Below are 13,093 nucleotides of genomic sequence, written 5' to 3' on the forward strand. Positions count from 1 at the left end.
TTGCGATCCAAGGCTACAGGCCTCCCTGTGGCTTTGGCCATTGTCAGAAGGATTTTTCCATGCCAGTACTCCATTGGGAGTTCAAGGAAACGAACCCAGACTAGTTTAGTTTGGGTGTGATTATCATGGATACTAAATTCTGGCCTCCACCTCTGAAATCTAATCACCTGAGTCCCAACTTTTATGGGTCCTCGCCTCCATACCGATGACATATCCCCCTCCCTCTCAAGGCGGAAGAGAATGGAACCCTTCCCTAGAGGAGCAAGATTAACCTTCCCCTTCAAGTTCCATAACTTTGCCGAATCATGACGGATATCATCCATGGAGATGAACCTGAAATTCACCCTTCCGATCAGGGAAAAAGAGAACGTTTGAAGTTTCTCTTCATAGGCCTCTTGTGGTACCACCACCTTAGTCAGAGGCCCAGCGCAGATAGGTTCTAGAAGGTCATCCACATCTGGCAACCCCTTCTTTGACACAGCAGCATAGGATCGACGACCTTCAGCCTCTCCTCCAGGGCATTGGCCCCCCATTTCTGCACCCTCCAGAGTCCTGAACTCCTCACGAACTCGTTCTCTAGGATCCTCTACTGAAGCATAGCCATGGTTGGGAGCAAGGCTCCAGAAATCAGTGATCAACCGTTGTTTACTTCTATCCGGTGGTTGGCCTCCGGCAGGGATAAAAAATTCCGGCCCAGTTTCCAATCTCTCCTCTTCCTCTCTCATCGTTTAAAAAAAAACAACCATCAACCAATGTATCTTCTTCAAAAGTAGATTATTCCCTGGAATTTTAGGCAAAAATGCTATCCTTGCTGATATCTCGGGTAGAGATCATCAACAATACTTGAGATATAACCAATCTCTATTTCAAAAGATGAATCCGTAAAACCTATCCATGGTTTATGCTTGGAGGGGTCAATTTGTTGGTGACCCTATTTTCATCCTGGCCTCCAAATTAAAAGAGTTAAAGAGACGTTGAGACCATGGGCGAGGTCTACTTTTTCTAACTTGAACGATGAGCTCGAGAAGGGGAGGTTGGTCCTCAAGGATGTTCAAGATATGATTGATGTAGCTGGTATGACAGATGAATTGCTCAATAAAGAAGCAGATGCAAAGACTACTTTGTTAAAAGCTAGTCAGTTGCACGGCAAGCTGTGGGCAAAGAAGGCAAAACTGAGATGGATAAAAGGGGGAGACTGTAACTCCAACTTTTTTCATCTGTCTGTGAAATTAAGACATGCAAAAAACTAGATCACCACTTTGAGAAAGGAGGATGGTGCATGGGTCTCTAACCAAAGTGCCATTGCTTCTTATATTTCTGAATTTTATCAGAGATTTCACAAGGCTTCTGAAACCGTTGTTCACAATGACTTGTTAGAAAATATTCCAAGAGTGTTGGAAGAGGATAATGTGGCAGTTCTGGAGTCTGTTCTGAGCAGGGATGAAATCAAGCAGGCGGTGTGGGACTTGGACCCAGCTAGCTTGCCAGGTCCAGATGGCTTTCCTGGCAGTTTCTTTCATAAATGCTGGCCTATAGTTGTGGACAATTTTTGCAAGGCTGTTAAAATTTTTTTTGATGCTGGTCAACTTCCTAAAGGGATCAATGATTGTTTTATATCTCTCATTCCTAAGGTTGAAGGGGCAGCATCCCTTGATAGGATCTGTCCCATATGTATGGAGAACTTTTTCTGCAAGGTATTGACTAAGATAATGGCATCTAGACTTCAGGCTTTATTACCTCGCTTGATCTCTGAGGAGCAAGGCGCTTTCTAAAAAGGTAAAATCATTTCAGCAAATATTTGCATGGTGTCTGAGCTCTCCAATATGATGCACACTATGGTAAGGGGTGGTGTATGGGGTTGAAGTTAGATGTTTAGAAGGCTTTTGATTCCTTATCCTGGGATTTTTTGTTCGCCACTTTGAAGAAGTTTGGTTTCTCTACAAGTTGGATCTGTTGGGTTCACCAAATCCTAGTTTCCTCTCAGGTGTTTGTGCTTGCAAATGGAGGTCCTGTGGGTTTTTTTGAGGTGGGTCGTGGTCTTCGCCAAGGTGATCCTTTATCCCCTATTCTCTTTATTTTAGCAGAGGAGGTGCTTGTAGAGGTTTAAGTGGTTTGACGCAAAAGGAGATGATAAAACCCCTTCCAGGTCCTCGAGGTGCGTCCTCTCCCACTCACTTATTATTTGCCAATGACATCTTTATTTTTATAAATGCCTCAGTCAAATATATAAAAAATATTCATGCTTTTCTAGTTAAATATCAGGCCTTCTCAGGTCAGAAATTTAACTTAGATAAAAGCACTATTTTCTTTGGGAGTGTTGCTCTTCATAGAAAACAGTTTATAAGCGACTACCTGGGTATTGCTACTGCCGATTTCCCTACAAAATATTTGGGGGTTGAGCTTTTTAAGGGCCGAGCTAAAAAATATTACATGCTGCCCCTCTTGGATAAAATCAAGAGAAGGTTGTCTGGATGGAAGGGTAGACTTCTCTCCATGGCGGGAAGGGTGGAACTTGTAAAATCAGTGATCTCTAGCATTCCGATTCATAATTTTGGAATATATTGGTGGCTTGGTAGTTCTATTCAGTAGGTGGAGAAGTGGATGTGTAACTTTATCTGGTTAGGAGATATGGAATCAGGGAAAAAGATCATTGTCAAGTGGGACGAAGTTTGCAAACCCAAGAGGGAGGGAGGCCTAGGCATAATGAGATTGCGTGATGTTAACTTTGCTTGCCTCTGTAAGCTAGCATGGCAAATTAAACATGACAAAACATTGATGAGCTCTTTTCTTCATGCCCGGTTCTTGAAGTCTGATTGATCTTTGAAAACTGGTCACCTCTCATCCTCTATTTGGCCTGGTCTCAAAAAGGTTTGGAAATGGATGGAATCTTAGGAGCAGTGGACTGTTGGAAATGGTCATCAAATTAATTTTTGGACAGATAGCTGGTTGGGAAATAAATCTATTGCAGAGCTTGCTGATCTGCAACTGGGTCTTTCCTATTCTCTACAGGCAAGGGTCTCAGATTTCATTAGACAAGGTGAGTGGAATTTCCCCCATCCCGAATCCATATTTTTGAGAAAATTTTTGATCAAGCTAAGAGCATAAGGATCTCTTCCTTGGAAGACAAATGCCATTGGGGACCGACATCTTTAGGTGTTTTTACCTTGAGGTCGGTCTGGGATAAGGTGAGGAAGGAATCTCCAAAAGTGGCGTGGCTCTCTTTGATTTGGAAGTGCCAGCTTCAGCCAAGGCAATCGATTTTTGGTTGGAGAATGATTAAAAATAGATTTCCATCTGATAACAATGTCAAAAAATGTGGAATTAAGCTGCCCTCGGTTTGCTATATGTGCGGCATTGATGAGGAGTCTAGGAATCATTCTCTCTTCGAGTGCTCATTTGCAGCTCATCTATGGTAGAATTTTTGTGGGTGCTTTCGAGTTAATTGGCCTGGTTTTGATGGTATTGACCACTTGACGGCTTGGTGGAAGGATCAAGCTTCAAAGCTCTCTTTTAAGAGTGTATGGCTAAAGGGTTTTGTTTTAATTCCTTACTTCTTGTGGCTAGAAAGGAATAGAAGGAAATATGATGGAGTGGCTACCTCTGCTGATCAATGCTTTGATTTTTTGAAAAATGATATTAGCTCCCAATCCTTGGTGCATTCAGGTTCGCTTCTATCCGTGATGGATCTTTCAAATGCTAAGAGATTGGGTTTTTCAGGTGTAAGTCATAGGCACCATGAAAATTTTGAAATATATTGGTTGCCCTCTCAATTAGGCTGGGCTAAACTTAACACCAATGGATGTTCAATTGGTAACCCAGGAAATTCTGGTGCAGGGGGTGTTCTAAGAAATGAGAAGGCCGAAGTGGTGGGACACTTTCGTAATTTCCTAGGAACTCGAACAAATCTTGAAGCTGAATTCCTGGCTATAATGATTGGCCTTGAGGTGGCGCAACAACTGGGCATCCCCCGCCTTTGGACTGAATGTGATTCGACTGCAGTGGTTATTCTTTTCTAAAAGAAAAACCTCCTTGGGTAGCATACCAGAAATGGATAAACTGTATGTCTTACTTGGCAGAAGTGGAATGGAAGATAACTCACTGTTTCCGTGAGGCAAACTCTGTAACTGATTTCCTTTCCAAATCAGCAGCTCGTTTTGAGATCTCTTCTCCAGTTACATCTTAGTCGCCTTTGGTGAAGATGGACTTAGACATGGATGCCTTTGGTCATCCTAGATATAGAATGTGCTAGGGTTAATTTTCCTTTTTTTTTAGGTGATGGTTGTTTAGGTGGTCGCCTCTTTCTGCTGATAGCCATGCCGAAGGTGGATAGTGTGCGTCCCTTCTACATCCTGTGTGGAGGTGTGGCTTTCAATCCCGCCTCTTTCTTTGTATCATATTACTTGTTCTTTTTCTATTCTTTTTCTTAATATACATGATCTTTTAGCTAAAAAAAGATGGTTGCTCATACAACATTTTCAAAGAATCAAGTTCCTTTGCAACTTCCTTCATTGTTGGCCTATCTTCCCTCTTATCCTCTAGGCAGCTTCTTGCAAGGTCAGCAACTATCAGTAACTGTTCTCTCTTCCCATCGTTTAATATTTGATTATCAATAATACTAGAATAATTTCCATCTTTCATTGAAGATACAAAATACGCTGCTAGGGTTGTACGTTCCCCGGATGCTTCTGATAAAAGTGGTACTGTCCTTGTCAAAAGCTATGCTAGAACAACTCCAAAACTATAAACATCTCTTTTATCAGTTAGTTGACCTATAGGAAGACATTCTGGGTCTAAGTGACCATGAGTCCCTTGAATTATTGTTGTCTTCAGAGTTTGATCCTGAGGAACCAATCTTGAAGCTCCAAAATCAGATACTTTAGCTTTGAATTTATCATCCAATAATATATTAGGAGACTTGACATCTCTATGAAAGATGGGTATTGAATGAGAAGAGTGCAAATAGGCTATAGCATCAGCCGTTTCTGCACCAATTCTTAAATGATTTTCCCATGAAAGAGAAGGTGCTTGATTCTTGCTATGAATATGTTGGAAGAGGGTCCCATTTGAGACAAACTCATAGCAATGGAACTTCTGTCTCTAGGAAATAACCCAAGAGCCTCACAACATGTCTATGATTGATTTGAGAAAGGATATCAACCTCATTTATAAACTATATGATCTGGCTTTTGTCCATAATTTTGGATTTCTTAATGGCAACTACTTTGCCACCTGATAAGATTCCCTTATAAATAGTAACAAACCCACCTTGGCCTATTATTTGACTCTGATGGAAGTTATTGGTTGCCTTCTTTAGTGCTTTTATGGAGAAAATCCTAGCAATATCTTTGACACCTTTATTTGAAGAAATTTGTTGCTGCAATAGCATACCGCCATTTTGTTGGAAGAATTTTTCTCTAAGTTTACGTCTTCTTTGAAGTGCCCAATATAAAAACCACATGAAAATAGATAGACCCAGAAAGCCTGCACCGGTACCTACAAGAAAACAGATATATATATATATATATATATATAGATGCATACTTTTATTTTAAATTAGAACTTATCATTAACAGAGTGGAGAAGAAAATTCCATATGCCCATCTTGAAGCTGAATTCTAAAGATTGCTTTCAGAGGAGAAGAAGAGGAAAACAAGAAAAGAGTGATGGCTGTTTAGTTTGGTCATGATGCTGATGAGGGCCAAGAAGCAGATGGCAATGCTAGGGAGGAACCACATCGAGGACCTGAGATCCAAGAGGCTGTGAGGGTGGATGATCGTCCTCACCTAAGGAGTTCTTATGCTAGGGCTATTGCAAATGTATCATGGCCTACCATTGACTCTCTTCCAGAGCCAATTCAGGCAGGCAATATCCAAAGAATCGTTATATCTCAGTAGGATTATGAATCCAAGAGACAGGTATTTACTTTTGCTTTAATTGGAAGAGTCAATTTCGGGATGATTTCTTTAGATGATCTGAGAAAAGAGGCTGCAGACCACTAGAACCTAAGTCAGGGTGTTATCATGCACCCTCTGGGGAAGGGGCTACGTCATTTTCGAGTTCCATTGTGAAGTCGATAAGGCTGTAGTTTGGAGGAGAAGTCCACTCAAACTTGGTGGCAGATGATCAGGTTTCAACACTGGAAACCAGATTTCAATAATATCCACGAGAAACAAGTTTGGACCAAGCTCATATGGGTGTATTTCCAGACCTTCCCCTGGAATATTGGCATGAAAACGTTCTCCTTTCTATTGCCAAGGTTGTAGGGCGTCCAGTTGCCTTGGATCGTCACACAAAACTTGGTTTGATGGGATATTTTGCTCGAGTGCTTGTTGAGATGGACGTTTCTGATCTGGAATCTCATGTTGAGGAGGTCCAGGTTGAGCGCCTGGAACCCAGAACCACCATGGTGTTTGGATTCAGGCAGAAGGTTGTGTATGAAGATGGGATCAGTAGCTGTGGGTTCTGCAAACGCTGGGGTCACCTTGTTAATGATTGTCGGCAAAAAACATTGGTAGACGAGAAGGAGGCTGAGCTTCATAGGGCGGCCTCAGTTCCAGGCACTGTCTATGTTGAAGATGGAGTCGACTCAACTCGAGTCAACTCACATGTGGAGAGAATTCCTCCTTTGGAAGGTAATGCCCTCAATTCTGAATCTTACATTTCTAAGGAAATCCCTCAAGGCACTGATGGCGGAGGCATTATTCACATTGAGCTGGACTCCTTAAAAGTCAATCTTCCCAGGAATGGAATATCTTCTATGAATATTCTCTTGTCTTTAAATAATCTTGACCTCCCAAACATGAAAGTAGATGACATGGACAAATCCGGGACTGAAGATTCTGGGTCTGAATCTGGGTCTGGGTCTGGGTCAGGGTCCAGGTTGGAGATGGATCATGACATTGCTGCTCCATCTGAGCAGGGCTTGGAGCTCACCTCTTCCTTACAAGGGACGACTGAGTAGGTGAGTGTCTCCCAAGGTCCTCTTGGTGTGTCCAAATCTCCACGTCCTAGGAGAGATTTCTCCTTGTGTGACAGGGAAGTTTTCACTTCAAGAGGAGGTCGGCCTCAGTTCTCTTCTCGAGCTCCAGCTTCAGCAAGCATAGTTGAACATCTCCCTGAGATTGAAATTAGGGGGGACAGGGTTGCCTTGAACTTTTCAGTAGTGGAAGCTATTGACAAGGCTATCTCTGCCCATGAGAAAGGTGGTGCTGGAACCTCCAGAGGAAGCAAACAGAGCAAAAAGTGTCAAGTCTCAAAAGGTGGTCAGACTTCAAGGTCTGACAAATCTCATTAATCCTTTATAATTTTAAGATGTGTGTTCTATTTTGGAACATTCATGGTGTGAAGAAGATTCCAGGTGTTAGTGCCCTGAGGTCTCTGTTAAGGGATCACTCGCTTGATATTGTATGTGTTACGGAACCAATGGTGCAGCCATCTAAGTTCCCCTATCTTATGATAAATAAGTTGGGCTATGTCACTGATTTTATTCACAATCAGTGTGTGGATCAAGTGCCAAATCTTTGGATTTTTTGGAAGCAAGGAATGAGCAGCCCCAATATTTTTTCTTCGTCTGACCAGCAGATATCTATTGTTGTGGATTGGCCAGGAAGTAAGATCAGAGTTTCCTTTGTTCATGCCAGCTGCTTTAAAGTGTTGTGTAGGGACCTATGGAGGGATTTGGGTCTGATGGGGTAGACTAATATTCCTTGGACAGTAGTTGGTGATTTTAATGTCACTCTATTGTCTTCGGAGAAAAGGGGCCCTGGAAATTTTAATCTCAGTTCTGCTTCAGAGTTCCAAGCGATGGTGGATTTTTGTTCTTTAATATCTATCCTATCTCAGGGAAAGAGATTTACTTGGACTAGTAATTGCCGTAGGGGTCATGTTTCTGCTATTCTTGATTGAAGTTTCTGCAACGAAAAGTGGATCAACTTCTTCAAGAATATTTCTCAGCGAGTTTTACAGAGTACAACATCCGACCATTTGCCTCTTCTAATCTCTTTTGATATGATTCCAAAGCTGCATAACACTCCTTTTAGGATTCATGGGTTTTGGATTGATCATGAAAAATTTCTCTCTGTTGTGAAGGATGCTTGGAATATTGAGGTTTGAGGTAACCCCATTCTAGCTCTGTTTCAAAAGCTCAAGCATGTAAAGTCCCTGATCAGACCGTGGGCTAGAGAAAATTTTCCTCATGTTGATAAGAATGTTGAGCAAGCCTCCTCTGCTCTGAAATCAATTCAAGATGAAATTGATTCGGTGGGTACGTTTGATGATCTTTTCAATAGGAAAGCCGATGCTAATACTGCTCTTCCTAGGGTGTCTCATCTTCAAGCAAGTTTATGGGCTGATAAGGCAAAACAAAAGTAGATGAAAGATGGTGATGGCAACACCAAATTCTTCCGCATATCAATAAAGATGAGGCGTTCCCTTAATTAGATCCGATCTCTAAAAAAAGAGGACGGAACATGGGTTACAAACCAGGTATCTTTGTCCTCTTATATTTTGGATTTTTATGAGGTTTTTCATGGAGCCACTCCGGTCACCCCTCACTGGGATCTTTTTGACTCTATCCCCCAGGAGTTGAATGATGTTGTCTACACCTTTCTTGAGGCACTTCCAGATCATGATGAAATCAAGAAAGCAATCTGGGACCTTGACCTTGATAACTCGCTTGGCCTTGACGGCTTCTCAAGTAAATTATTCAAACTAGTCCGGGACATTATTGAGTTGGATTTTTGTAGAGCTGTCTCCTGCATTTTTAGGGTGGGTAATCTTCATAAGGGTGTCAATAATTGCTTTGTTACCTTAATTTCTAAGATTTGTGGAGCCTCCTATCTTGATAAATTCTGGCCTATCTGTATGGGGAATTTTTTCTGTAAGGTCCTACCAAAATCCTTGCCTCCAGGGTCAGTCTTTTTCTTCCCCACCTCATCTCTGAGGAGTAGGGTGCTTTCCAAAAAGGGAAAGTCATTTCTTCTAATATCAGCCTTGCCTATGAGCTAGCTAATCTCATGCATTCTACTATTAGAGGAGGTGGTATGGGTCTTAAGCTTGATGTCCAAAAAGCTTTTGATTCCATTTCATGGGATTTTCTGTTTGCCACTGAGAAAATTTGGCTTTTCAAATAAGTGGATTTCCTAGATTAATGCGATTCCTTCCTCATCGAGAATCTCTGTCTTAGTTAATGAAGGTCCTGTGGGATATTTTGGTGTTGGTCATGGCCTTCGTCAGGGTGACCTGATCTCTCCTATCCTTTTCATTTTAGCAGAGGAAGTGCTCTGTAGAGGGCTGAAAAAAATGGTTGATAAAGGGAATCTTAAATCTCTTCCAGGTCCTAGGAGGGCTCTTACCCCAACCCACCTTCTCTTTGCAGATGATATTTTTGTTTTTATGAATGCTTCTACCAAATATGTCAAACACTTGCAGAATTTTCTAATCAAATATCAGGAATTTACTGGGCAGCACATTAACCTGAGTATAAACAGGCTTTTCTTTGGAAAAGTTGCTCCTCACAGGAAGCATTTTATCTCTGAGACCCTGGAGATTCCTCAATCCCGCCTACCCACTAAGTATTTGGGTGTCAAAATCTTCAAGGGGTGAGTTTCCAAAACTCATCTGCTTCCTATTTTGGAAACAATCAAGTCCAAGTTGGCTAGATGGAAGGGAAAATTACTCTCTCTCGCAGGTCGGGTGTAGCTTGTCAAGTCTGTTGTCTCTAGTATTCCCATCCATAACTTCGCCGTTTATTGGTGGCCTCAATCCTCCATCAAGATTGTGTAGTGTTGGATGAGAAACTTTATCTGGTCAAGTGATGTGGAGAAACAAAAGAAGGTGGTTGTGAAGTGGGAGAATATGTGCAAGCCAAAGCAAGAGGGTGGTTTAGGTCTCCGAAAAATGAGAGATGTTAACAAGGCTTGTCTGTGCAAGTTGGGCTGGCAGATCAAACATGAAAACTCAATGATGAGCAATTTTTTTAGATCCAGATTTTTTTCCTGGCCTAGTCCTTTCTTTTGTTTTCCAGGTTGAGTTCTTTGGGCTTCCTTCCTGTTGATGGCAATGCCAAAGGTGGGTCTGGAGCTCTTAGGTTCTCTTCCTGTTCTCCTTTGGAGTAGCGTTTTGCTTTGTAATTATTTTCTTATTCTTTCTTTTTAATATAAATTCTGATTTCTAGGGAAAAAAAATCAACATTGCGGAATTTATTTGGTTAGAGCTAGAGATAGAGCTAGACCTTTCATGTAGAAGAAAAGTAGAAATAATATTTTCAAGTATAATCCTATTTATTTTTTATATTAAATTTACTAGCCCATTTTCATTTTGAATGACTTTTAAATATATGTAAATGGAGGCATCTAGTTACAACTAGAGGACAATCAAGGGAGATAATTTTTTTTTTTTTTTTGGCGAAATTTTACTGTCACATGAGTTTGTATTTTTTCAAACATCACAAGCACATATTTAGGTAATTGAAATAATTAATTTAGAATAAAAGGCATAGATTTTCATAAATCTTAGGGTTTTAGAAATTTTTTATTTGTCATAGCCTGATAAATCTATGTACAATAGGTAAGTTTTATTGATCTTCTGCAAGTAAGAGAAAGATCTGCGTGCATTTATGGTTGATCCAAAATAAAGGCATAATCAAAATCGAAAACTGTCAATTCTGATTTCAATCAGCTTATTCCACCGATTCTGACAGTTTTTAAAACTATGAGGCTGACAAACTAAGCCTATCTGCAGTTCTAATGGATCATTGCCTTTTTTTTTTTTTTTCGGGTAGAATCATTGCCCCTTTACCATGTGGAACTTATTAACAAAGCGGTAGAGATGCAATATAAAGGGTTTTTCAAATTCACGAGCATCTGATCTAAGTGTCAAAAACCAAGTAAATAGAGTAGAGAAGATAAGGGTGAGGTTTCAGAAAGCAGACAATGTGGTCCCATGCTAGGAGTGCACGTGAAATCATCAACATGAGTGAGATTTTCGCTCATCATGAGGGATAGACCAATCATTTCATGATTGGATGCAAAGGCCATGCTGATTTTCAGAAGAATAAAAAAATCAGATTATAAATATGATCATACTGACATGTAATTGAACTAACATCACCAATTTATGTTAAAAGACATTGGAAATACCTGTAATAATGCTTATGGGCAGATGAGCATTCTGAATTTTGGTATAATGAGGTCCATCTGCCCAACCATTGCGATAGGGCAAACAACCGATAAGATCCATATACATATTGAGATTCAGCCTGATTAAGTCACATTGGCATATCTAATCAGACTATAGTGAATTAATAGCATATCTAACCCACTTATTATCTAATGAGATCACCGATATCTTTCAATGTTAATATGAGTACATGTTTCAAAAGATAGGGATGAATAAGGTTGGAAGAGTCATTTCAAAAGATAAGTAAACTTATTTTGTTGTGTATACTATTTAATATTTATTTTAATTTAAATAGATTTGATTTTATGAAATTACCTAATTATATTGTTTAATCGGATATCTATATTCAGACAATTTGTTAGTTATAGATAGGGATGAAGTACTAAAAAATCCAACTACTCTTAATGCTTTCACGTAGGTCACATAGGCTGGCATTGACTTTGCACTAGTGCAGGACCACGCTACCTTTTAGGAACCTTTTCCCTAACAATAATAAGTTTTGACCCAATAAATATTATTACTCATCTACTAGTTGAATGTCTAAAATGCCTCTTGTTTTTTAATAATGTGTTAGTTGCGGAGAAACTCAGACTCAATGATGAGAAAGAGAAAAGTCGAAAAATAAAGTCTGTCTGATGGAAACTCAGAAATTACAATCTTTGCACATGGGGCTGGTAGTTATACTTAAGGCTCCATTTTGTTCCATATGAAAAATAATTCATCACTTCCTCGGATAAGTCCAAAGGGTTGGGTCCATTGATGAATTGTAACAGGTAAAGTGTCTCAGGAAGCTTCTTGTTATGTTCCAATCATTTTGACAGCACTTTTAGGATCACTCACAATGAGATTAAATTGATTTTTCGATTAATCCTACTAATGTTCAGTGACTATAGGGTTGGTTAGACTAATCCCTATTAGCAAAAAAATAAAAAATTTGTTGAAATAAGAACAGTTCAGCTACCAATGGGGTGGGCGGGACCTGGGTAATAGTCGGGCAGCCCTCATTAGAAAAAAATAATAACCGAAAAACCATGTAAAAGAAGAAAAAATTTCAAGTAAAAATGGCGACTGTAAAAAGAAAATTTCCTAAAATAATTTTTATCACCAGAATTTGTTTCATGTCTTTAGTACAGCGTGTTCCATATTTCAAACCATTGCCATAGTAGCCTTGACGACAATGGCAGCTATAACTCCCAAACGTATTAGTGCAAATAGCATTCGTATCGCAGGAGTTAGGGAATCCATTTTCACATTCATTTATATCTTCATCAAACCCACCAACAGCATCACAAAAAGAGTGAAAATTGTTGACAATCAAAACACTTATTTCCTATAATTCAATGAAAGATAAGATAATTAATTTACCTTGGCATCCTACTCGAGAGAGATAAGGGTTGCCTTCATAACCATTCTTGCAGTTGCATCGATACCCGGGGCCATTGGTTGAATTAGAGCAGTAGCTATTTGGACCACAAGCATAAGGTTTCGGATCATTAAAAAGTGCTTCTTCACATGTCAAATTCCCAATTGCCCAGTCCAAAACCATTGGAATCTTGGATCTGTCAAAACTTTTGTCATTTGTAAGATATGATGTCTCAAAGGTGAAAGATTCATAATCTCCTAAGAAAGCAAAGCTGCAAGGATTGAACTCCCAAATCTCAGTAAAATTATCTTTACTTTGAAGAGTCACCACAATTTTTTAGGTCCAAAGGGATTGGGGTCTGACAACAACCAATTCCAGAACAAGACCCATTTCTCACACTTTCCAACTTATCGCAGAATGATATACATCCACTAGTAAAATTTGCGTTATCTCACCAAAATTTGAATATAAGTAGGCCACAGTATCGCATCCGATGCCTATGAGCTTATTGCGTGTGGCTGAAAACCCAAAATGGTTTTTTTTTTTTTTTTT

The 13,093-nt window shown here is 39.9% G+C and overlaps 1 protein-coding gene across 1 annotated transcript; it reads left to right on the forward strand.

The window, feature by feature from the left end:
* The first annotated feature begins 1,058 nt into the window (after positions 1-1,058).
* On the forward strand, positions 1,059-4,016 carry LOC122067640. The gene is made up of 5 exons (XM_042631482.1): positions 1,059-1,166; positions 1,251-1,694; positions 1,985-2,048; positions 2,939-3,037; positions 3,664-4,016. Exons 1-5 carry the CDS (start codon positions 1,059-1,061, stop codon positions 4,014-4,016), a joined length of 1,068 nt encoding a protein of 355 aa, XP_042487416.1.
* Positions 4,017-13,093: the final 9,077 nt, after the last annotated feature.

This window comes from Macadamia integrifolia, unplaced genomic scaffold, assembly GCF_013358625.1.
Source record: "Macadamia integrifolia cultivar HAES 741 unplaced genomic scaffold, SCU_Mint_v3 scaffold3028, whole genome shotgun sequence".
NCBI classification, from domain to species: domain Eukaryota; kingdom Viridiplantae; phylum Streptophyta; class Magnoliopsida; order Proteales; family Proteaceae; genus Macadamia; species Macadamia integrifolia.